General features: G+C 40.0%; 1 protein-coding gene across 1 annotated transcript in view; it reads right to left on the minus strand.

Annotated features, from left to right (window-relative positions):
• The window catches only part of LOC115779536 (discs large homolog 1-like protein), an 87279-nt gene extending 70593 nt beyond the window's left edge, over nt 1-16686 (minus strand). Inside the window, exons 1-3 of the mRNA XM_030728249.1 lie at nt 16549-16686; nt 7800-8144; nt 4536-4658 (exon numbers count right to left, since the gene is read on the minus strand). Coding sequence (XP_030584109.1) covers nt 4536-4658; nt 7800-8144; nt 16549-16611 — 531 coding nt within the window. The 5' untranslated portion in view covers nt 16612-16686. The remainder of the gene's footprint in view (nt 1-4535; nt 4659-7799; nt 8145-16548) is intronic.
• Nucleotides 16687-26021: the final 9335 nt, after the last annotated feature.

The raw sequence follows: 26021 nt of genomic DNA on the forward strand, positions 1-26021 counted from the left end.
TACTACTGCAATTTGCAATTTACTAAATGTATTTATATAAGTGTTTTTATGCTCTTTCTTGGATTTGATTCATTCCCTCTGACCCATTTTGAATGTGATCTGTTCTTCTCTATTCGGCTATTGTTGCATATGTCCCTCTAACTAAATTAAGGGTTTCTTTCCACTGAAATGCTTGAGGGTTTTTAATTTGAAACAGTAAGTGTTGAGTTTGTATTAAGCGCGTAATGCAGTAATTAAAAATAGAGTTCCTGTTGTGGAAAATTGCCTAATATGAATAATTATACTTATTAGAGGAAGTAATGAATGCAAGCCTGTTTCAAATATAGGCCTGTCACATTTTGCAGATGAGGAAAATAAAGACCTCAGACTCTTTTTAAGGAAATGTGATATTTATGATAAAGTTTGTAATTGATTAAGAAAATTTACAAAGAAAAGCTGATACCAGAAATTTAACACTTAACACAAAACATAAGTGCTAATGAAGGATAAATTCCTCCTGGTAAACAAACTCTTTAAAACAACTATGGTTGCAGAGCACTACACTGATGCAACCTGAGCCACTTGATTTACCCACCATCAGAGAGTATGGAGCACCACATCAGTCATGTTGCCTGCAGTGCAAACACTCATTAGAAGTATATTATCCTCATAGCTGGCATGAATTAACACTGGAGGCATATTATTAGACTGCTCCAGTCACCTTCTAATACCAGTCTGTCTGCAACTAGCCACTACAACACAAAGTACAATACACACATATGTCAGCTGACACAGCAGCAATTCTGTAGCACATGGCCCATATCACAACCCTTAATGTGCCTCTCTCTCTCTTTCACTTTTTCCCTCTCTCTCCCCAGTCAAATGTCAGCAAGTGAATGCCAACTCTATTAATATTTCAGAACCAATTAAATAAAAGCACACATCATGCATGTTTAATGTCCGACTGCTGAGAGAGCCAAATTTGCCATTCTATCCTCTACAGGTAGGCCGGGCTAGTGATAGCCTAGCGTACAAACGCTGTGTTTACTTTTTTTTTAACATCTGATTTTCTCCTACTTCTGATCTGGCTGAATGACCCAGAACCTATTTTTTGTCCCAGCTCAGCAGACTCTAGACAGTATGACCCTGTAACCACAATAACCCAGACTTTTTTTAGACCACTCAACCACTATGAGAAGGACCTGTAGTAGTATTGTCATGTTCTGTAAAGAATTACTATAGCTTTGAAACACTGGTAGTGACCAACACCTGAAATGTCAATTTGCATTGCTTGTTGTCACATTGCATTATCTAGTCTGTAGCATAGCTCTCCATAAAACTGTAATAGGTATGATCTTCTTATATTGTCAACAGCCATAAAGGGACCCTAATGCAGTCAGAAGCACTGTAAAGCAGACGCCATACAGATCTATACTGCAGTAGTTCCTAACCATTTTGGCTCCTCACCAGCTCTTCCATTAGGTCCTTCTTCGATTCTGGTAAGGAACATTTTGCAGAGCCATGTCAAACTCTCCTTGTAAATCCTGGGTATATAAAGCACTGTAGCACAAGCAAGTACCTACCCAAGCAAAAGGAGAGTCCTAATAAGCCAAGATGGATATTTAGGCTTTTCTGGCTGGCTTTTTCTTACCTACTCAGCAAAGTCTCAGTTTGTGATTTGAAGCAACAACAATCAATATGACAATGATGATAATTCAAATAACTGAGCTCACAGTTATGGTTATAGTGGCAAATCAATTCATCAACTTTACCTCTTCAGCTCTTCAGAACCTTTTAGCATCATTCACCCCTTTGTTTTGATTTGATGTCCTAAAACTTGACTGTTATTGTTCGCAGGGCTGTTTTTATACTGACAAAGCAAGCAGCCATTTTTTAAAAGCCCAGTACAGTACCTGCTGAGTATCAAAAGGCAGACAGAGGAAAGCAGTGTTCATTGCTGCTGTCACGTCATGTGAAGTCCCACAGGGCTATTTTGTTTAGGGTATGTATGATGCCCTTCAGCCATGTAATTTGCCCATGTCCTACCTATTTTAAGCTGATGACACCTGGCTTTATCTATCATTTAGTCCAAAAAAATATGACAAGTTGTATACCACACATTTCCACTTAAGTGCCTTCTAAGACTTGATGATCTCTTATTTACTTTAACCAAAGACACATAAAACTAATGTCGTGGTAATTGGTCCCGACCATTTTTCTAACAGCTACTTGTCCCACCTTGGACAAGTAGCAACCAACACAAACAGTCTTTGAGAAACTTGAGAGTTATTTCTAATCAACACATCAACTTCAACAATCACATCAAGAGTCTAGTTGATTCTTGCTACAAACAGATTAGAAAAGATCCCAATGTCAGAGCAAAACGCACCAGTAAGGTAAATGAACAACTCATCTGTACCCTCGTCTCCCATTTAGTCTAGAGCAACTCAGTGTAAACATGCTGAAAACACCTATTGCCTGTTTACAGTGTATGCAAAAGTCAGTAACAAGGCTTCTCAGAAACACTTGATGCAATGAAAGATGCAATAATAAAATAAAGTTTGTCAGTATTAAATTATTATTATTATTATGTAGTGAGCATTAAGCAGCTATTCAGACAGATATAACTAGCTAGGTGGCCAGACTTACTATTTTTCATACTTCTTTAGAGCCTTCAGAGAACAACTTTAGAAAATTAAATTACCTTGTTGGCTGATGAAATTGCACTCAGCTACATGGCTGTGTACCAACACTGAACAAAATACGACAGTGTTAATTAAGTGCAACACAAGAGGGTGCAGCATAGGGAGGGTCAAATATGTAAGCTCCAAATGTTTTAAAAAAACTATAGGAATCTAGCAGCCAGGTCAAGCTACTTCTATGATGCTGTCTTATTAAACATTGAAAACTGGGATTAAGTTTGCGTGGCACAAAGGTGATTGAGCGTTAAATGTGATGGACCGCCACAGTGAAGCAAACATCAATGAGCTGTTACAGGAAGTGGTGGTCTTACTCACTGTTAATTACTATTACTGTAAATGAAAAAAAAAAAGTTTGTTTGGAGAGTAATCAATTGGCTGACTGATGCTGATTAACATCCAGCAACAAATCTGTGCTCTGTCTGCGTCTGCCCATAATTCTCTCATCTCATTTCTTTCCACTCCCTAGTCTTCTCTGTCTTTACTTCCTGCATAATTATCTGCATTAGCTTAATGAGTAAGGGTCACTGAGGCTTCTGAGTAGACCATGTATGTCTTACTGTTTGTGTGTTATACAAATAGACATAAATTTTGCCAGTGAGTTTTTAAAGCTAAGTCAATTATACGACTGCACTTACCCTCTATTCAACTTCAAACTGCTGAGCAGCTTTTTCAGTATTGATGAAAAGCATTTCTATTATACCAATATTCAGACATTTAATTATATTAAAGAGTCTGAAGCATAGAATTCAGATAGAGATTGATTTGCGAAGGCACCACACTATATGTTTGTTAACTTTGGGAGGCCTCTGCTGCCTCCTGCAGTTCACAAACTGTAACTAATTGCAAAATAAGCAGCTCAAATTGGAGATTTCACAGCCCTCCTCCAACTCTGTTCTAATGAGCACACAAGATAAAGACACAGCAAGTCTGACAAGCAGTGGGGGACATGGAAGGGGGCAGATAAAAGGCCATGGGTTAGAACCTACAATCTGTTATAAAGAGCAGAATTATACAGTGATGCTGCCTTTGCACTGAGGGCTATTCCAGGGCTGTATGTGCCGACATCACATCCATGCAAGACCATGTACACAGAAGACACAAGCAGACACCATCACATAAACATTTAGAAAATACACAAGATCTGCATTTGCGTCATCCACAGAAACAAAACCAAAACCAGAATGCACAAGACTATTAAATCAATGTTTTGGTTGTGGGTTAAAGAGATTAATGCAGCACAGAAATGATGGTGGAGTAGATTTGTGTTAAAGTATATAGAAAAGAGTGCAATAAGCATGGTCTACTAAATGTTATACATGTAGCATTTTTAAACATCAGCAAAATAAGTATATCATTGTAAAATGAATTATGCTACATGGTATAATTACCATTAAAGACACACTTTACAAGGCATTGGTATTCTTTCTACAGACTGTTGCTCCTTAAAGATAATATTAAAATTGTCCCATCCCTCTACGCCGTCTCGCTTCCAGTTGTGGTCCTTTTTCTAAAAAAATACACATGCTCACATTTCATTCCTTCTGCCATCTGCTACTTAATCCTCGGGCACTTTAGCTCTAATTGCACAGAAGAATCACACAGAGTATCCCACTAAAGTTGTCTTACTAACACTTTGTTAATGTTAAAATGCTACATGGAACACCTTACAAGGTTTGTGTGCAGTGCTAAGGCATGATGTTTGAATTTCAACCAGTGCAGCAACAACATTCTGTAGATGTGTCTCACAAAAACGCAAAAATGGAACTGCATGCTCATTTAATCCGAACTTTAGAGATGAGAAGCGACCAGAAACACAAATTAATGAATCTACGTATGAACGCATGCCAGGATTACCTGGTAGTAGGCGTGGCTTTGAGCATAGAGGGAGGAGAAAGGTGGGGCTGGGACTTCATTCAGCCTCTCTCCCTCTGGGTGAGGCCACGCCTCGTCATCAAAGGGAACCTCAGGTGATTCTACCTACAATGTACAGACAGAGCTCAACTGCAGGCTGATCATTGCACAGGTGGAAGACCGACACGGTCACACATTTATCTAGGACATATTTCTTTCTTAATAATAGTAGTGCAAAGCAAAGGGAGAAAAAAACACAGGATGTGAAAAATTGTGGAAGAAGTTGCATAAATAAATCACAAAGATAATGAACATGATAGTGTAGATATGTATGTGTGCGTGTGTGTGTGTGTGTGTGTGTGTGTGTGTGTGTGTGCGCGTGTGAAGACAAGGAATAGGGAAAAAAAGGGTGGAGGGGGGGTGGTGGGGTGAACATGGGGAGAACAGGATGGCAGCTCCATCTGTCATACACAAGGAAGCCAGATCCAGCACCTGTGGTCACGCACACACATACACACACAGACACACACAGACACTCAAAAATACACACCATTTGGAGAGGAGAAGTTCCCAAAATAAACCGAATATCCAAATACACCAGCAGCAACACACACACACACACTGACCACATACGCAGGAGTTCCTCATCACAGATTTTATACAGACAGACAGGTGATGAGCTGCCGCTCTGCAAAGAGCAATGATGATAATGCAGATAATGATGCCATGCTGTGGTAAGGGCCAGCATATCAAGACCTCTGAGGCATCTCCATAAAACAAATGGAGATAAATGTTATAAGAGAAGGTCATAAGGGAATGAGTTTGAATGCAGATGGCATCCAACATAAACTGTAGCCCAAAAATCTTCAGCTAAATCTCAAGGGGTATGCAATAATTAATGATTATCATTATTGTCAAAAATCATTAACTATGCAGTGTTAGAATCTCACAATCACAACAAGAAAACACACCAATATGTACATTACTGCTTAGCGCAAGAATCTGTATAATGTCAACAAAAAAGCTTTAAATACGAAAAAACAAGAGGTCAACAAGCAGCCACAAGGTGGCGCTATGTGACAAGTGTTCCTTCACCACGCTGACAAAATGAAGTGCTTCAGTTTTGTCCACAGATCTCCCAGCAGACAAATACTGAACTTGTGGTGACTGACAACTGAGTCAGTGCAGAGACAATCAGATTACAGCGTATAATGACTTAGATGTGACACCCCACAAATACATACTCCTCAGTTTTGGCTGCCAGCACCATGCTGAGGGCTGTCGCAACTTACTCGCACACAGACACACACAATGCCAATACTGACAAAATAAGAGTTGATATAATAAAATAAACCAATAATCACACATGGCAGAATTTAAAAAGGATGTGTTAGTGGGGGAGAGGACAGTGATGGGATGAAACTAAAAATAAAAAAGGAAAAAAAGTGAAGAAGAAGAAATATTAAAATCAGCTTTTCCTTGTGAAAAGAGAATCCAGGGGAAAAACACTAGCTTAATGGCCTTTGATTCCATTCTTTACTACAATGTAATTTAATGTAGTAGGAAGCAATTTTTCACTGACAATTTGCATCAAATTTGTAAATCCGACAATACGCAGAACATCAATACAGGAAAAAGTCAACAAAAGATAGTATACACATTATGGACATGCATGACGAGTGTGGCCGGTCAACGAGTGTGTGTGTGTGTGTGTGTGTGCGTGTGTTTGTGTTAGAGAACTAATGACAATGTGCTATCAGAACTGTGCGAGTACAGAGATGCAAGCACTAATATGTGGACAGATACAGTCCAATCAACCAAAATAAAAAGATTAACAGGCTACGCTGTGCGATTAAGAGTGTGTGTGAGAGCGATAGAGCGGCAAAAGGAAGGGAAGACAAAGAGGGGGAGAGGCAGACAGACGCAGAGTGAGTGCAGAACAGAGATAGTAATGGGCCTCATTACTAAAAAATGGGACAAGCATTCGACTGAATCCCCTGCATGCACAGTTCTGCAAAAGTATTCTCCTGGTACAAAGAAAGGCTCTGTGCATGGAAGCAAATTTAGGCCAGTATCCGTGACTTCTAAGTACTTTCAAAAGAGGCCCATCTAATTCTGAATCATAGAAAAAGTCCCCCTTTCTGTTGTCTGCATCACCTTGACCAGCACCATGGAAAGTCATCAGCTCCAAAAAAAAAAAGCTAGTGATATCAGACCTCATATTAAACTAAGTTCTATCTAAATTTTGCAGATTATCATCTTAAGAGTAGGACTGCAATATTAGATAAATTTGGACAATAGCAATTATCAGGGATGTCGTGACTGTGCATTTAACAGGTTTAATTTAAGCCTTAAAGCATTTATTTTTTGTATATTGTTTGGTGTGGTTAGTTTGACAACTCCAAGCTTTTCAGCAATGCAGTCTTGCAGAAACTGCATTTAATTTCTACACTTGTAGTTTCCTACATTTTCTGCTATTGTAACACAAAATCCACTCATACAAACTAAAGAATAATACATCGTTTTCATATTCAGGTAACTCAAAGCATTTAGTTAACATTTGGAAAATATTGTGGTCTTGGTTAAATACTGAAAAGACCATCCTGGGCCGGAGGGATGAATGTGTTTAATTTGTTAACATGAGCCACAACCACATTCACTCCCTAACCCTCATCAAAATGGATTTGTTGCCTAAACCTAACCCCATAGAGAGCTCAGACTATGAACCACACTCTGGAGACATTACTGCTAACAGAGGCATTATACACAATAATAGCTAGTTATTAAAGGGGAAGGGATTTCCAACAACTCTACCAGAGTAGCTTTGCATGAATCACAGAAAAAAAAATCCTGATTTAGTTCTTCTTCGTTGGCTGCCCCTCTTAAACATGTGCATTAAGTGAACTTGTTATAAACTTCTGCTCTCTTTGACATCTTTGATACAGAGCCAAGAGCACTATATATATATATATATATATATATATATATATATATATATATATATATATATATATATATATATATATATATATATATATATATATATATATAAAATCTTCCATCACTAAATGTTTGTTTTCAGTATCCAGATACTGTAACCACAACAAATTCCTGGCCTGTTGTTTGAGGTATTATCAGCTGATTTTGCAATTTTAATCATGCATGACTATATATAAGAATATACAGATTGATGATGCCAGTAAACCAGATGTATTTGTCTGTGTTGTGGAGGCAAAGTCTCAGAGACAGACAGCCAGAGTTAGTTACCTGAGCAGGCGCGATGTGTGTATGAGTGACATATCCATGAACGTGTTGAATCTGAGATAGCTGCCGCTCCGCCACCTGAACCAGCTCCGCCCCCCGCAGGTCACTGTGGCGACCGAGAGATCCATCCCTCCCCAGTGACCGTTCCCTTTCTCTCTCCATGGTCCCAGCGCCCCCTCCATCTCTCCTCCACGTTCCTCCCTCCCTACCCAGGGTCCCTCCATCCCTCCCCAGGGTACTTCCATCCCTCAGCTCTCTGGCTACTCCCATGTGGTGATGATGGCAAGGATGATGGTGGAGTTTTGGGGCACCTGGTGATGCCCCTTCCTCTTCTTGACACCGATACTTCTATAGTGAGAATGGAGGAAAGAGGAGGCGAGGAGGGAAAACCAGGTGGAAATTTAGAAGCAAATGCAAGTAAGGGCAAGGAAAAGACCCCCACAGACACAGGAACAAGAAGACAGAAATGGTTGGAAAAATGAGATATAGTAGGATGGGATAAAAGGAGGAGACAAAAAGAAAAAGAAGAAGGAAGAGATTAAGTTTGAAGGCAAGTTCAGAAGCAGAAAAGCTTCAGGAAAGCTGGAAAAGAAGAAAGCATTAGTGTAAATCCGCAACCAGAATAAAAGCAGAGCAGAGCACGAGTGTGCGTGCGCACATGCATGTGTAATGAAATGGTTTTATAGTACAGTTTGTGTGTAAGCACATGAGCCAGTCCAGGTGTACACTCAGCATGGGAATAATTGTTTCCTGAGCTTCCCATATCGTACATATGTGAATGCAAGCACACACACACACACATACAAAGGACAGAACAGAAGTTTTCAGGCAAAATAAGATGCAGAACTAAATAAGGACAGTGAGTAGTAGACTCCCTGCCTCGGGGAATAAGTGTTTCTTTCTCTCCTTGTCATCTCTCTATACCTTCATCATGCTTCTATGCCTTCCACATCTATGAAAAGGGACACACTCCTTCGTACACTGATTAGGTGGAGCCAGGTAAAATCCTTTATCCCTTATTAATTTTTCTGTTAAAATCAAAACCAACCGCGAAGGGGAGATACCGATAAAGAGACACAAATGGGTTTTAAAGCTCCAAGACAAATGGAACTTGAATCCTCTGATCATATCAACGCAGTGATAACAGAGTAATTTCAGCTAATATAGCAAGTGAAGTCAAAAACGAATAATCTAAATAGAATCTAGTTCCACATAATATATTATGGGCTTTGGACTCGCAGCTTGAGCCAAACTCTGGTGTTAAATTGAAGTAAGAATGCATTGCATACAGTGTGAAAAGCTGCTTTAAGGGGTTTGTGACTCTCCCAGGGTAGAATACTTGGCAGCTAATTGCATGCAGATCTCCTCGTACTGCACTTACAGCAAGAGATACACCAATTGAGAAGTTTGTTAATGATGTGTCTAAATGCAAGAAAGGGCACATTTGATATATTAGAAAAAACAAGTTCCATAAAGGGCAGGGGGAGGCTCCAGTTTGGCTCTTGTTCTCTCTGTTCTTTCTGTATGACTTGCCTTCAGCCTTAGCCTATTTTTGCATATCTCAAGTAGTCACCAACCATTCAAGCTGCAATCTTTCCAGACTCCTATATATACTTTAAAAGGTCTTTATTTTCAACTCCACATATTTATTCTGGATCTCCACTTGAGTACTTTTGTATAATTTATGGCTATTTAACCCTCAGATATTCTTCTGTCTGAAACCAATGTCTTTGAGGTTCCCCTCCTACAAGTCTCTTGGATTGTAACGAGCAAGAGGGGGATATGATGGTAAAACCACACAAGTCATTAGCCAATGAGCATAATAAATATTTAATTCTCCTTTTTTACACTGAACATGACCAACATTTACAAAATGGACTTGATGTTTTAGTCAGTATGACCTGCAGTGAGTGACTGAGTCCATAAATGCATCAGGAATGTTTTTACCGAGGTCAGGGCAGAGGGTTGTTTCCCACAGACTTCTATAGGGCAGGAATCTTTTTGGAACCGGGGTATCGCCCCCTGGTAGCTGTCAAAAGGAATGAAGAAGAAGCTCTTTTCTGAACTGACCAGTTTGTGTCATATTTCAGGCCTGCTTATAGAACAACGTGACTGGAACCCATGCCAGCTGTCATAGGGCGAGAGGCAGGCTACACCCTGTACAGGTCGCCAGCCTGTCGCAGGGTTAACACAGAGACACAGACAACCATTCGTTCTCACATTCACAACTATGGGCAATTTAGAATCACCAATTAACCTTACACCACTAAGTGCATGTCTTTGGACTGTGGGAGGAAACTGGAGTACCCGGAGAAAACTTACACAAACATGGGGAGAACATACAAACTCCAAACAGAAAGGCCCCGGCCTAAGTTGGATTCAAACCTAGGACCTTCTTGCTGCGAGGCAATGGGACACTCACTTCATTTTTTTAATATTAGCTTTTTTAAAATTAGCTCATGAATTCTTAGGTTAAGGCCAAAGGCATGTTTTGTAAAGCTACAGTAACCATTTATCTTGCACTCAAGGATCTGTTTATCCTTGAAGTGCAAATGAGGGCTTATGTCCACTATCACAATCACGAGAACAGGGTGGAAACAAAAGCATAAAACATAAACTTAAAACAAACTTAAAAATTAGACTTAGAGGTAAATTATCACAGCAATCCAGTTCCATTTTTTGTATCCCAAACTAATAAGGTGAGTGAAAGGGAAGTTTCCTGAGTCTTAAAAACTTGTCACACTTTTGGTGATAAAGAGATAGTTCTCTCAGAATATTAACCATACAGTTTGGGGTAAATAGGTTGGAAATGGCCTTGGGTTAGGCATTTAGATAATGCTGTAAGTCAATATGTCCTAGTAAACTACAAGAACAAATGTGACTGTGATTTATCGTAGAGCTCCCACTGTGACTCTACATCAGTAACTACACAGCCCACAGTGCTAATTAAACTTCTCCCCCAAGAGAGAAATTTAGACAATTTTAGCAGTTTTGTTCAGACTGTTAAAAAAAACACTGTTACCATAAATTATTCAGTATTAAATCTAATATATTCTTAATTCAACTGACTAAACAGTTGATTCAAGAAACATAAATATACTAACACATTAATTATAACAACCATTTAATGACATGGGCTTGCCAGAGCATCAAAGCACTAAAGAACTATCACTACATTTGACCCTGCAGGTGACTGCCATCTTGGTCAGCAGCAAGATGCCAAGTCTATTCTAGATATTGTGTTGTGAGGCCGTGAGTGGGTGGCTGCTTTGCACAGGAGAGCACACAACAGTATCAGCTAATCCTGAGGATTCAAATGGACAAGGCTGTGTATATGCGTGTGCCCCGTCTTCCGCCTCCCCCCTACATACTTTAACCTCATTTATGCCAGAATAAGAAGTAAACACTGCCGTGATCTGACCAATCCAGTGACCTTCAGCATATTTAACTTCCTCTCCACCTCTTGCTAAGATCTTTTCATTCACTGCCGTCTTGCTAATTAGTCAGAAATGCCTCCGAATGCTCCTGAAAGCAGTGGTTGAACAGCCAGGCACTAAGACCCTGAAGAGACTCTGGCTCACACTGTTGTCACAACACTGCCGCTACTGCCCTCTGCACTCACACTCACATACACACATACTCAGCCATAATCCTATATTTGGTGTTTTATTTTCACCATGGCTCAAGAACACCTCTGAATGAATGGATGCAATGAATGAACAGACGCTAAATAGGTCTCTTTTACATCAGTGTGTGTATTCTGCTTGTTTGACTACTCGGAGCTGAGCACCCCTAATCAGGACTAGACTGTGCCTGCAGAAGAAAGGCCCGCTGACCACACACACACACACACACACACACACGCACACACCACAAACACACACACACAGAAGCAGGAAAAGAGAGGCGTGCACACTTGAGGCTGTCATGGGTTTAGTGTGTCAGCCAGTCTTGCAGTAGCCAGAAAAAAGTGACTAGATAGGAGCAGATTCAGCATCCTAGTAGATGTCTATGTGTTAGTTGTGTGGTGTGTGTGCGCGCGCCAGAGTAAAGCCAGGCATTAGTCACGCTTTGGTGAGATATGAAAGAGCAGGGGATCCTCTGCCGTAAGGAACTTCTCGCACACACACACGTGCCTTCATCCTTCTCTCTTTTCCCTTATCTTTCATGCTCTCTACTCTCCCACATCTCACTCTCACTCTCTTATAGTTCACTGGAATCGAGCATTAAGCAATTACTTCCAGATAATAGGTGAGGACCATATTAATTTAGCAACAAAGACAGCGAATGAACAAATGGTTTAAAATGTGCTGAATCAAAAATCAGTGATAATTTGTCAAAGAAATTGCTTTTTCTCACCTCATAGAAAAATGGTGATGACTTAAAATAATATATTTATTATTACCAAGAAGAATATTATTCAAAAATTCTATGATTGAAAAGCACCGATGAAATGAAGAGAATCAGGAAAGTAACTGAATGAAAACTGATGTAATAAAAATAAGCATGTAGCTGAAAGGGTAAATTAAATCTAAATATGTTTACAGAAGAAGATATCCCTTAAATGACTTCACAGTGGCTTCAGTCAGTGAATTGTCTCCAGTAAAAACACAGGGCCTAAAAGAAGAGAGGAACACATTCATCTATTTGAATGTGTTCAAATGTCTGACCTAGTTAAGGTGACTTTGATTTATCTTCTCAGGCACTTAAATAAATCCCAAAATGGACACATTGCTAGCAACGCAAAGTGATATAGCTCACCCTCATGTATTTAAAATGTACCCTCCCTGCTTTTTAGCTAGCTTAAGTTAGCCTGTGAGAGCCTGCAATAGCTAGTCGCTGGTCACAGGCCACTTACAAGGTCTTTTGAGATGCTTTTTGATTTAAAGGTAGGGAAGTGGTGCAGATGGAAGCAGAAGCGCTGTAAGTGGGCCAGGATACTGACTAAGCTAACTACATCAATTGCTCTGTAATTATTCAGTGGCACAAGAATATAATACAGTGAAATGATCATGACCGCTTACTGTACGGTTTCTGTTTCTGCAGTTATTTAATGTCTGCTATGCTATCAAAGTTGGTGGACAGGAAAGCTTTTATGATGCCATGCCACTTCAAATATAGATATATACTACTGTTTAAATGTTATAGTACTGTAAGCACAAACACAAACACAGCACTCCCTGTAGCTGCTGCACATTAAAAGGCATGTGGCAGAGAAGAAGAAGAAGAAGAAGAAACAGCCTTTATTGTCCCACAGAGGGGAAATTTGGGTGTAACAGCAGCCGCAGTTATTATAAATATAAATAAAGATATAATAATTCACACTATTAAGAAAGAATATATATAAATCAACAAAACAATATAACCTAATACTACTATAATAATAACACTATATACAATGTGCATGATGTGCCGGACTATTACAGTATATTATTCTTATTATTATTAATATATTATCCTACATGTGTAGGCTATTGTGGTTTTTGTTTGGGAGCCGTGCTGGTTATGAAGTTTACAGCTGCTGGGAGGAAGGATCTGCGGTGGTAACGCTCCTTTGTGCATTTAGGATGCAGCAGTCTGTCACTGAAGGAGCTCTCCAGCTCAGCAACAGTTTCATGCATGGGATGGGAGACCTTGTCCATCAGTGATGTTATTTTGGTCAGAGTCCTTCTGTCTCCCACCACCTGCACTGAGTCGAGAGGACATCCTAGGACAGAGCTGGCTTTCCTGATGAGCTTGTCTATCCTCTTCCTCTCAGTTGTAGACAAGCTGCTGCTCCAACATACTGCTGCATAGAAGATGGCTGATGCCACCACAGAGTCATAGAAGGTCTTCAGGAGTGTCCCCTGCACTCCAAAAGACCTCAGCCTTCTCAGCAGGTAGAGTCTGCCCTGACCCTTCCTGTAGAGCGCATCAGTGTTATGAGTCCAGTCCAGTTTATTGTTTAGGTGAACACCCAGGTACTTATAAAGTACCTTATAAAGTACCTGGGTACTTATAAATATAGAGAAATGCTTCTTTAATCCTACAAGTAGGAACCGAATCCTAATGTTTGGTAGAGCCTGACCAATGTATCGACAGGCCGATGTTATCGACCAGTATTAGCTATTTGCTGATTTATCAGAATCAGCATTTATAACACCCGATAAACGAAAATTAAAAAGTATAGTTTGTTCAACAGCAAGTGTGCCCTCTGGTGTTGGTAACAAGTGTTTGGAACACCACAAACACAACAGAGCAGATTAGGACAGAGCATAAACAAATCAATGAATAACTACATATAACGTTAAATAACAAAATATTGGACTACATATACTTTTCTGCATATCTGTCTAATTTTTCTATTTTTTTTTTTCTCAGCAGATTCACTTCACATTCCTAAACTTGAATTTGGTAACTGTAAGTAATAAGCATTGTTCTCTCTGTGCCATTCATGGTATATGCAAATACAGTGCATCTCCTCTTTCAAAACACAAGCTAATGTAAGCCTGTATTGTACCTGAAACCTTTACAACAATACAGTTTTTCTAAAATCTCAGAAATGTCTTACTGACTGTGCAACTTTCTTCTTTTCCTCAGGATACACCAAATTTTCACCGTCTCCAGCGTTACTTCTAGAAGCCTCATTGCACTCACACCCGCGTTGACTCTGGCTCCCTCTCTATAGCTCCAGTCTAACAGTTGTCTCCTGGCCTCCCTCTATCTAACAGGCTGTCATGGTGAGGTGATCTAATAGGACAGAAGTGAAGTCCATACACTTTATTATGGCCTAACCGCTGAATTGTACAACAGCATACCACGCATGCACACACACAAATACTTTCACAGACCAGTGGTCCTATTCTATCTTCTTAAATTGCAGTACTGTACTTCTCTTTGTAACAATAAACTACCTCTTCTCTGCCTCAAAGTTTTCTACATTCAAATAAGACCAAGAATAAACTATTATGATTTTCTTCCTCTGCCTCTCTCACGTCTTTCTCAGCTCAGGTCTACTTTTCACTGTGCTATTTAGGCAAGTGTACAGACCCCATTTATGGAGCCATTTTTGGGTTAGCTGCGTGTTTAATGACTATTCAAAGATGCAGCACAGTGTACTAACACTTCCTCCACATCAAAGGCACTGCTCCTGAAGCGCTTGGGTGGAGCTTTAATATTTCATATGTTGATTTCCACTCAACAGTTTCAGAGTACTCGGTGAGACTATGATTGCCAATTTTGGTCTGAGATTATTCGTTTAGCACAGGTTGGTGTTACATAATTAATGACAAAGTGTGACAGACATATGAATTTAATAACAGATTAAAAATTAATTCTGAAGCCTTTCACATTCATAACAGATGAACAAAAAAATAGTAGCAATAGCTAGAATACAGCTCTACTGGCACACCAAACATGGGGACACATAACATTGGCCTAAGTATTTTGTACGTGCTTTTCCAACTCAGCCTCTCAAGTGTCTGAGCATACCCAGCAGACACCAGGTAAATACAGGATGTCCCTTACAGTGCAACATGGTTATTTAATGTGCTTAAGGGGTAGGTACAAAACTTAAAAAACATGATATGAATATTCACGTTCTCACTGTATGTGGAGAAAAAGTAAGGCCAGTACAGTCATATAGTACTGAAAACTGAAGAATCAAACTGGCAAAAGCAGCCAAGATATTGTAGCAGTGCTATGCTCTGATGTGTAGGAGGGTATCACTTGAGCCATCAACTGATGTGGGCTGGCACTAAGATCAGCTGATCTGTTTGGATTGCGGCTGAGCTTGACTTTGACCTGCCTGTAAGTAACGCTGCTCGCTTATTGGGTGTTTCCTTAACTTTTGGGAATCTTCACAGTACTATAATACGGAAGCTAGTAAGCCTCACCACAAATAGGATGGGACTTTTTTAATGATTACTCTTCACAAATTAGTTTCAGCTTTTAAGCTTTTTAGAAAAACAACTGTAGAATAACTAAGCAAACAAAAAAAAAGGGAAGTGACTAAATACAGTAATTGTAAACAGAATACTCTTGATTTTAGGCTGCCAGCTTTACAAAACAAACACCAGCAAGATGTCACGTGGGGTTATAATAACATCTGACAGCCACTTTTTATTATCTGGTGGTATGCTGTTGGGGCAAATGATTAATAATCAATCACAAAAACAGGCAGATTAGTCAGTAATGAAAATCAAACTAGTTGTAGGCCAAAACCAACATTAAGTTCTTGTTCTTCATGAAAATTAATGCAACAGACCAACATACCAAAGATATGAAAATTACTTGTGCATTCAGAATTTCACATGAAGTCATGTTTACTCTGTGTGATTTCTAAATTCCATATGTACTGTAGCTTTTAATAGTTAATTGAAAATGAATGAAGTATGGATCTCACATTTACAGTATCAGGGCTTAAGATGAAGATGTTGGTAATAAACTGCTGTAGACTTTGTAATGTGAAATCAGACAGCAGAACACAAACCTGCCTCTCTCTCTACCTCTTTAACAAACACTCACGCAGCTCGAACTCTCTCTCTCTCATCTTTCTCTCTTGCTCTACTGCCGGCTCCGAACTCTTACCTTAGTTTACCTCAACTATGAGTCCCTTAACAAGCTTAGTCATTACCTCGTTCCTTCTCGCTCAGCTCATTTTGCCTTAGTCAGTTCTCTCTCCACAGTCCATAACTTCACCTGTGTGCCCCCTGGATGTCCCCCTAACTCTGTCGTACTCAACAAACACAAATACACAAAGCTCTATACCTACCTTGCATCCAAACATCAGAGATATGGTGTTGTTGGTGCATGCTACTTTGCAGTGGCACAACATGTGGCTAACGTTAGCTAGCTGGTCCCGCACTGGGGGGGCATCCTATCCTTCATACACACATTTCACACTCACACACCTGCACACACTCACACAGACACACGCACACATGCACACGCATGTGTTCTATCTACCGCGCTCCATCCTGTTCCACAATCCCCCACTCAGCTGCCCCCCCCTGCCCACCCCCCACTGCCTGACTACGGTCCTAAGCGTGGCAGGCAGCGTCCTCTCCTCACGCTCTTCATTGCCCATCATCTTCATCAGTGTAATCCTCATAGCTGGTCAGGATGCAGGGAGCACCATGGTCAGTGTATGTCTTGTTGTGTCAGCGCATGTATGTAGTATGTAGTGTGTCAGAATATTAGGCAGTGGTGAATGTGTTTTCAGTATGTTGTTATCGTCAGCATGTGTGGGTCAGTCTGTGTGTGTGCATGAATGAAGTGTGTGTGCATGTGCATCTGTGAGTGTGTCAGTATGGATGTGGTCTCTCTTGTCATCCTTGCAGCCAGAGAGTCCTAGTCCTCTATCTCCTCTCTCTATAAGTGTGAGTGTTTGCCTCTTCGTTTATCCACTACCCTTCTCTCGCTCTCTCTTCGCTCTCTGTCCTCTCTCTCTCCCCCCCTCTGTTGCCTTACTCACTTCCCTCGGTCTGCCCACTACCTCTCTTGGCCGCCTCTTACAGTACGATCAATAAGAGAAAAGAAAGAAAAGAAAAGAAAGAAAGAAAGAAAGAAGAAAGAAAGAAAGAAAGAAAGAGAAAGAAAGAAAGAAAGAAGAAAGAAAGAAAGAAAAAAAAAAAAAAGAAAGAAGAAAAAAAGAGAAGAAGAAAAAGACAAAAAAACAAGACAGAAGAATGAACGAAAGAACGAAGAAAGATAAGAAGACAAGGAAAGAACGAAAGAAAGAACAAGGAAAGAAAGAAAGAAAGAGATAAAGAAAGAAGAAAAGAAAGAAAGAAGAGACCTGCACACAGACGTAAAGGGAGAATTAAAAATATGTCTTCTCTCCTCATATCTCTTTTACTCTTTGCAGCTCTCTCACATTCTACCTGCTGCAGTAATGCTCTGTTTTGTATAGTCATACACCCCTATACTCACGGTGAAGAGGAGCAAGGACGCAGGATAGAGTATTGTGCTAGTGAAGACCAAACTGACCAGTGAGGGACAGAGACCTATAGAGTAAATAAGTAAAGCAGAGACAATGCTATTACATCATCCAGAGTCACAATCCATGATCTGCCAAACACACACACACATATAAATACTGCTGGAGTAACTCATTCATTTGACATTTGAACACAGCGATGAGGTGCTGGTGGCATCGAGCCATTTGAAACCACAGGTGACTCTGCACCACTGACAGTGTGATCACAGATCAGAGGAAACACAGTGTAAAATTCATCAGTTTTCCCAAAAAAACTAAAAACAGCTGACAAAATTTAAACACAAAAAAATGCACCTCTCTCTTCCTCACAAAGCAGAGCGTGCTTTCAGGAGCAGGCAAGCTGAAAACCTCGGTCTGACACACAGAAATCTCAAGAATCATGTCGTATTAAAGGTCCGATATGTAAGTATTTATTTTGAACATAAGTTGCTACTAACCAGCTCATCTGGTTTGTGGTTACCTACCTGCAAGCTGACCAGATTGCAGGTAGGGCTGTGCATGTATCATGCCATCCGCACTGGAAAAAACATAGACACGTGCTTTAGATTCCTAGTGCGCACAAGACAAACCCAGACATGTCTGAGAGCAAGTGGAGAGTGCCAACCTCCAATGACAATTTAGCATCTAAAAACTGTTCCTGCGAAAGGTGGAAACAACAAACTTGTTTTACCAATTGAGGCAAAAGCACACCAGGGCATGAAGGCGCATGAGGAAGAAATAAGATCAGCTGGTGACGTGCAACCCGAAAACGAAACAAAAGTATCAACTGAGCATCACCGGCACACTCTCCGGTTGTACTCCATATAGCAGGAAGCACAGTGGATGGACGTTACTTTTACAATTACACAGTGGTAAAGGAGGGCTTTAAGCAACTGGTTAAAAAGTCTGAGCCAAGATACAACATCCCAGGTGGAAAATATTTTTCAGTTTAATTTTTTATTATGTCAATATTATACAGGCTCCTTAACAAGGTTTTAGTTATTGTTAAATTAAAGTGTTAATCAGTTATTACTATACTTTCAATTAAAATTTCCAGGGAACACTACCTAGGCTACTTTTGTGCTTATGCTCTGTCACTGTATATAATGCTGTATCACTACCATACTATCTGTCAATGGGATGAGAGACTCAGTGCAGAGACAGCTAAACAGACTTTTTTTTAAATTATTTTTGGCCACAGCAGCTTTTGTTCACAGTGTAAAGACAGGAAATGGGGTAAAAACATGGGGGAAGACACGCAGGCAAATCGGCGACAGGCCGAGACTCAAACCCGCGCCACCTGGTTTTGTGTGGATGGCAATAACAGCACTGAATTAAGCAAGCACATGACTGGTTGAGATACCAAGGCCATGCTGGTGAGTAGACCAACCAAAAGGGACCAACTGACCCCTGCACAACCAGCAAGACAATTTTGGGGCATTTAACCTTGACATGCCAAGCAAATATATTCACAACTAATAAAGGGAAAACATAACTTCAAATAAATCTTTGAAAGAAGATTGTGGATCACAATTCTACCCAAAATGACCAAAATATGATATTTTGGTCAGATCATCATCCCTTATTCATCCGTTCAAACTAGTTAAAATGCTTCTGATTCACTCTGTTGATTCAATGAGACAGTCACACCAAAAACAGTACTAGTACTGTACATACAGTATGTGTGTGCTGCTCTAGGTAAATAGTGTGATATGAAAAACAGAGTTGAAAGGCTTATCATAGCATGTCACAGTACATTTTAATACAGTGAAATAGAATTTTCAAGCTCATAGCATCAATTATTTAATCTTCCACTAACTGCAACAATTGTAAATGCACATTCATCATTTATGAGCCGTTGTTACAGTCCATTTCTGTGTTTCACCAATAGCTGAGCAATTTTTATATCTGGACAGTCCTGCAGGTTTTTGTTAAAACCCTATTTGATTGTACTGCTGGTGGAAAAGTGAAATGCATATAAAACTGTCTTATGAAGAGAAGTCAAGTACTTAACCCAAACGAATAAAGAAATATGCCCAATAATGCCTATTTAAGACCTGAGTTATGTCACTATGAATATTAGGGTAGAGAAAATACTAAATTATATTTCAGTCAGGACCACTATAGTCAAAAAAGATAGATATGTCTATATTTGGTGATATGGCCCCATTCTGGGACCTCCTTGTCCTTCCATGCATATGCATGGAAAGCTGGAGTTGAGGACAGAGGCAACAAGACCACGGCTGAGCACCAAGCATGCATGAATGACAGCTGATATGAGACTGATCTGTATCTCAAGTCAGACACAGCATAAAGGAGCAGCTGGGGGTAGAGGTGGGTTACAAAGTGGCTTGCAGATGTACAGAAACTGTAAGCAAGCTAACCAACTTAAACAGTCTACTCAGTGAGATTTTTTCAATTGGATGCTATGCCATCTGTTATCAGCTAAATAAATCTGGTGACGTGGGCTGGAACTGGAGTCCGCTGATCTGCCAGGACTGTGGAAGAGCTTTGCGATCTGCTTCAACGTATGCTGTGCTCAGTTTTTGCCAAAAAAAACCCCCAAACTCCCAAGTAAAGAAAATTTAGCAGTCAAGTGGCCACAATTTATCTAACATTAACCTGTTACTTTTCCAAAAAGTCAAGGTGAAACCTTCCAATTCCAATTCCCATGTCCGACCAATAGTAAATCTACTGTCATAAACAACATAAGCAGAATTATTGCTTTGCAGTCATTGGTCTGCTCCAACTGGAAAAAAATACATTTACATCCATGTCTGTCCAGACTCATATAATATGTAATAAACAATTTTCAGTAATTTAACAGTTAGGCATCAGATGTCAGTGTCTTCAGTATAATATATTTGACCACATGCATAATCTTCACTTCCACTCCCATGTCACGGTACTGAATAATGGGGATTTTGCAGAACATTACTGCAGTGTAACAGACCTCTGACCTCACCTTTTTCAATAATAAGAAGTTATCATTTCATCTTTTTTTTTTTTTTTTTTTTTTTTTAGCAGCAACAAAGCTTCAAATAAAGGTTTTGAACTTGATGCAGGTATTTCGGAGGTTACGGCCAAAATGGCTTGTTGGTTACAATGGCCTTTACATTTGACCATCAAATTCTCAAGTTTATCCTTGAGCCCAATAAAAAGATTCCTTCAAGCGTTAGGTCACAACTAGGAGGTTGGAATGACGAGCTGGCTTTCTCACTGTAAAAAGAAAAATGAAAGATTACTCAAGTAGAGAAAAAAGAAAGTGGGCAAATACTTTTCTATTAATCAATTAACTGATGAGCTTACTGATAAATTGTTCTGAGAACAGAGCAGGTTTGTGGGGGATAAAGGGCAGAGAAGTCAAACAAGTCAAAGCACATTCCTTGACCAAGCTCTTGATGCTGATGGCTGGGCCATCTGGACTATCACACATGCAGACACACAGACCTAAACACACACAGTAGCTCTCTTTGGTTGCCCTTGCCTTCTCACCTCCACTTGAAAACAAACAACGCAGCATGAGAGAGAAACGGGAGAAGGCGAAACAATGCGCAAGAACAGAGAGGGTGAATTGAACAATGGTCCACTTTGCGGTCACTGAGGCTAATATTGCAATATGGAATAGTGGAGAAGGAAAGGGAGAAATAACCGATACAATCTAAAGTCATTTTATTAGCTTATTGGTATACTAATCAATCCATAGCTCAAGAGTATGCCTCATGTTACATTTAAAACTGGATGTGAGTAATGACAAAATATTTTTAGACACTATTCCAGCTGTACACAGATAAAGGAAGCACCTGGGTGAGCCAAAAAGTTTAGAAGTTAATGCAGGTAGACAAGTCCTGTAAATAATGCAGTGACATGAGAGGTTATTTTAAGGGTTTCACAGGAGAAACACTGTCTTTTGGCTCCACCATTAGATTTTTTAGCTATATTTCCTGGAGGTCACTCTGTCATCCTTGTGATTTTTGTCGCATTTCAAAATCTCCTAAATTAACCTAATCTGGGCAAATTTAAAATAAATAATTCACATAATCCTCTGTTGTGTGTTTCTTGTAGTGAACCTGATTGTTGTTTTCATAGCTGTATATCCTGAATGTATCCCAAATGTTCTTCTATTCCTTTCAAATAATCACTGTGCGCCAGTGAAATTTTATCAGTGGTGTGCAGAGCAGAAAATGTAAATCTATCATTAACTAGATTAGACTGAGTCAGGACTGTGTGACATCACTCGATGACTGAGAGATAGACCAAATACTACTATGAAATCATCCTGGATTCATAAACTAACGCCACTCACGTCTCTGTTTTGGTACAGAAACCTCAGGCTGGATTTCTCCAGAATAAACAAGAAGTCAGCACTGGCTCAAGCGCTTGTCTTCCCAAAGTCGTGTTTTTGGCGATAAGCTGGCTGTACTGAGACCAGCAATACAGTGAATCCGTCTGTGTTTGGCAAAGAGCAGATGGAGCTCCTGCTGATCTGTGTGCATCCACACACACACATACGTGCATACATCTGGGATGACCTAAGGGGTTCTAAATCATATGGCTCACAGAATATACTGGGGAAGTAAAGCTCACATTGGATCACAGACCAAATTCCTGAAACACAGAAAGAAAAAACAAAACAAAACAGCAGAACACAAGAAAGAAAGAAAGAAATGGAGGGAGCAAAGAAAAAGAAAAGAAAGGAATAAATGACAAATGGGGAAAGAAAGAGAGAGGATGCTACCTCATGAGCCTAGCAGGCATGCACTACATGTTAACATTAGTAGGTCAGCCAGCACAGAAATAACTATGCTGTGCGGATGTGTGTGTAATAACCTCATACACCCCCTTCCAGCCAATCGCTGTGGATTCTCCATTCTACACACCAACCAATTAAAATAGGCACCATACATCAACATTTAAATATTAAATATGGTCACATGATCACCTTTTACCAGCTGTATATGCTGTTTACACATGAGTGAATTTCCCTCTAAATACATCTCATTCTTTCCTCTAAAAGGCTGCGCGAGGACACCAGACTTCTGCTGAAACCTTGTAGCAGTAGCAAATATAAACATGAGAAAGAAATTAATTACAGGTGAATATTGCTGAATATTTCATAATAAATAATGCCAAGGGACATGTCAGCTCACTGTGTATTTAAATAGCAAACATGGATGTTATAAGTCACTGCAGAGAAACAATCTGAGAACCCATCGTGTCACTGAATTTATTGTACACACAGTGCCACTATGTGGCAAGACACAAGCACTGCAGTACTTGGATAATGTCCTTTATATATTTATATGTAGTAAAAAAAAAAATATGTCTACGTGTATTCATGCAAAAGTGGGGGAAAAAACAAGCTAAGATCTAACATGAAACTCCCTTTACGGCTTGCCACAATGGATCAACTGCCTCTATTTCACCAAATCTCTGGCATCTTCTTCTGTCACACCAACCCTCTGCATGTCCTCCTTCATTGAATCTTCTCTGAGGTCTTCTTCTTTTCCTCCTGCCTGGCAGCTCCATCTTCAGCATCCTTTGCCCAGTATATCCACTATCCTTCCTCTGCATGTGTCCAAACTGTCTCAGCATAGCTTTTCTAACTTTGTCTCCAAACCACTCAACCTGAGCTGTCCCGCTGATGTACTCATTTCTAATCTTGTCCATCCTGGTCACTCAGTCAAAACTTCAACACTTTCAACTCTGCCACCTTCAACTCCACACCATGTCTTTTTCTCAGTGCCACAGTCTCCAAACCATACATTAACATACATACATAACCATACATCGCAGGTCCCACTACAATTTTATAAATCTTCCCTTTCACTCTTGCTGCTATCCTTGTGTCATAAATCACCTCTGCCACTTGTCTGTTGTTTTGGATGGTTGAACCCAGGTGAACTCATCTACCTTCACTATCTCTAGTCTTCGTATGTTCACCTTTCCACCTGTCTCTTTCTCATTCACACGTCTTGCTTTTACTGACTTTCATTCCCCTTCTCTCCAGAGCATAAGTCAACCTGGCCATCTCCATTAGAAACAAGAAGGGGCTCAGAACTGACCCCCATTGTAATCCCACCCCCCACCCCTACTGCACACCTCATTGCTGTCTTGCTGCATGTCCTGCACCAACCTCACATACTTCTCTGCCATTCCTCTGTAGTCGGTACAGCTCTGCACATCACCCTTGTTTTTGAAATTCTGTACTAGTACACTCATACATCTTCTCACTCTCCAAGATTGTGTTAAACAGTTAAACTGTTAAACAGGTCTGCTGTTCTCTCTCCTAGACATCTACCTCCACAGGTATGTCATCTTGACCAACTGCCTTTACACTCTTCATCCTCTCCATCATCTCATAGCAGCCATCGCTTCCTCCTTACAGATCCTCTGCACATCCTGATTCACTAACTGTCCTCCATCTGTACTCCTCTCTCTCATTTTCTACATTCATGAACTCCTCAAAGTACTCCTACCATCTTCTCAATACACTACACTAACCAAACGTGACACAATTAATGTTAACTTGACCGGGACAACAGACCATTGAAACATCTGAAGGAATACCTCAGAAATTTTATTACATCTGGCACAAATGTTTGCTAGGAGTCATGGATGAGCTGTTAGAATTTGGTGGGTAGTTATGATGATATTTCACACAAATGTCTAATAGGATCTTGATGCCAAAGACTGAGTTCATGGTGACATTAAAGTGTTCTTCCAAAACGTGTTTCTGATTAGTATTAAACACAGTAATTCAGACAAAGAAATGAAGACTGTGGTCATATTTCAGTATCTGACACAAGCCCTATTCATTCTTTGTATTCAGTGTTGACCGTAAGAGCTTCACACCCATGTATAGCTTTGGTTTCTGAAATCTTGGCTGAATTTGGATTGACAAACTTTTCCAGTTAGCTAGCACTGGACCACTTTCAGTGACAACTCTATTGTGTCCCCTTACTAAAACATAGAAACATGCTATTCATTGTGGCCAATACTGAGGTGTATAAGTATATATAGTGTTCCTAAGTACTTTAGAAGAATTTAGTTTAGTGGTTAATCTTCAGGATTTAACAATAGCATGCAGCTATCACTAATGTTAAAGCTGTAACCTCTGGCCCTGTACTAATTCTTCTTAATTACTGATCTCCTCTTGGTTTTCAGCCAGCCCTTGTGCCTCTTAGCACCTCTAATACTGTTCTCCAGAACTAATTCCAAGATCATTATTTAACCCTTAAATCATATGTGTCAACCTATACTTCGCCTGAAATATGTTTAAAAACCGGCTAAATACTGAAGATATGTCATTAACTTGTTTTGCTGAAATGCATTTACAGAAGGAGCACAGGACATTTAATTATATACATACACAAGATTTTAATGTAAAACTTATCTAAATTGTGCATGCAATAACACACTAAACATGCAATGTTTAGTGGTAAGGCAATGGGCAGCTGGTTATTTGTTACTAAAGTAGGATCCTTCTTATTTGATTCTGCTAATCACCTACAGTAGAAATCTGTTTATTCTATGTGAAGTGCCAAAATATAAAGTGTAATTAAAACAAAAGAATATACATTACATTGATTGAAACCGCAGAGTGGCAGTGGTCCATTTTCACATTTAGCCCTTGTGCTGGCCCAGTAGGTGTCAGCTGTCCTACAGGCAGGGCAGTCCAGAGGCTTAATCCAATTCTTTACAAGTATGGGCCACACAGAGCCAAGAAAACAATTAATCTTTCCACAAATTTCTCATGAAGTGAAGCAAAGTGTAACCAGTCCTACATCACTGTCTTAGTTCTACTACAGATGGACTCAATTGTCCTACAGCTGCTTAGGAAGTTCTCTCTCTCTCTTCTCTCCACACGTGGCTTCTCTGGTGATTACTCTGTCTGATGTTTGATCCACAGTTACATCACAATGCCAGCTAGACAGCTGTTCAGATGGCTGGATCACAGGAATGATCCAGCATGGCGTTTTCTGGCAAAGGCAAGTAAAATATCCCTCAAAAGCTAGGTATGCAATAACCTTGTGTTCATGCAGTCATGGACTGTCTTCTCGCCTCTCCAAGGTCTTTGTGTGTCTCTCCCTGACATTTTTTTCTCTCTATCCTCCTCTTTGTCCATCCTAAAATAGCTAAAAGTCTATTACCAGCCTAAGGTAAGCCTCTTAGGAGAGACTCTTGCTCTCTTGGTGTACAGGAGGCACTCAGTCAGACCAAACAAGAATCACTCACTAATAAAACCAGGGTGGGATTGAAGACCG

This window comes from Archocentrus centrarchus, chromosome 4, assembly GCF_007364275.1.
Source record: "Archocentrus centrarchus isolate MPI-CPG fArcCen1 chromosome 4, fArcCen1, whole genome shotgun sequence".
NCBI lineage: Eukaryota > Metazoa > Chordata > Actinopteri > Cichliformes > Cichlidae > Archocentrus > Archocentrus centrarchus.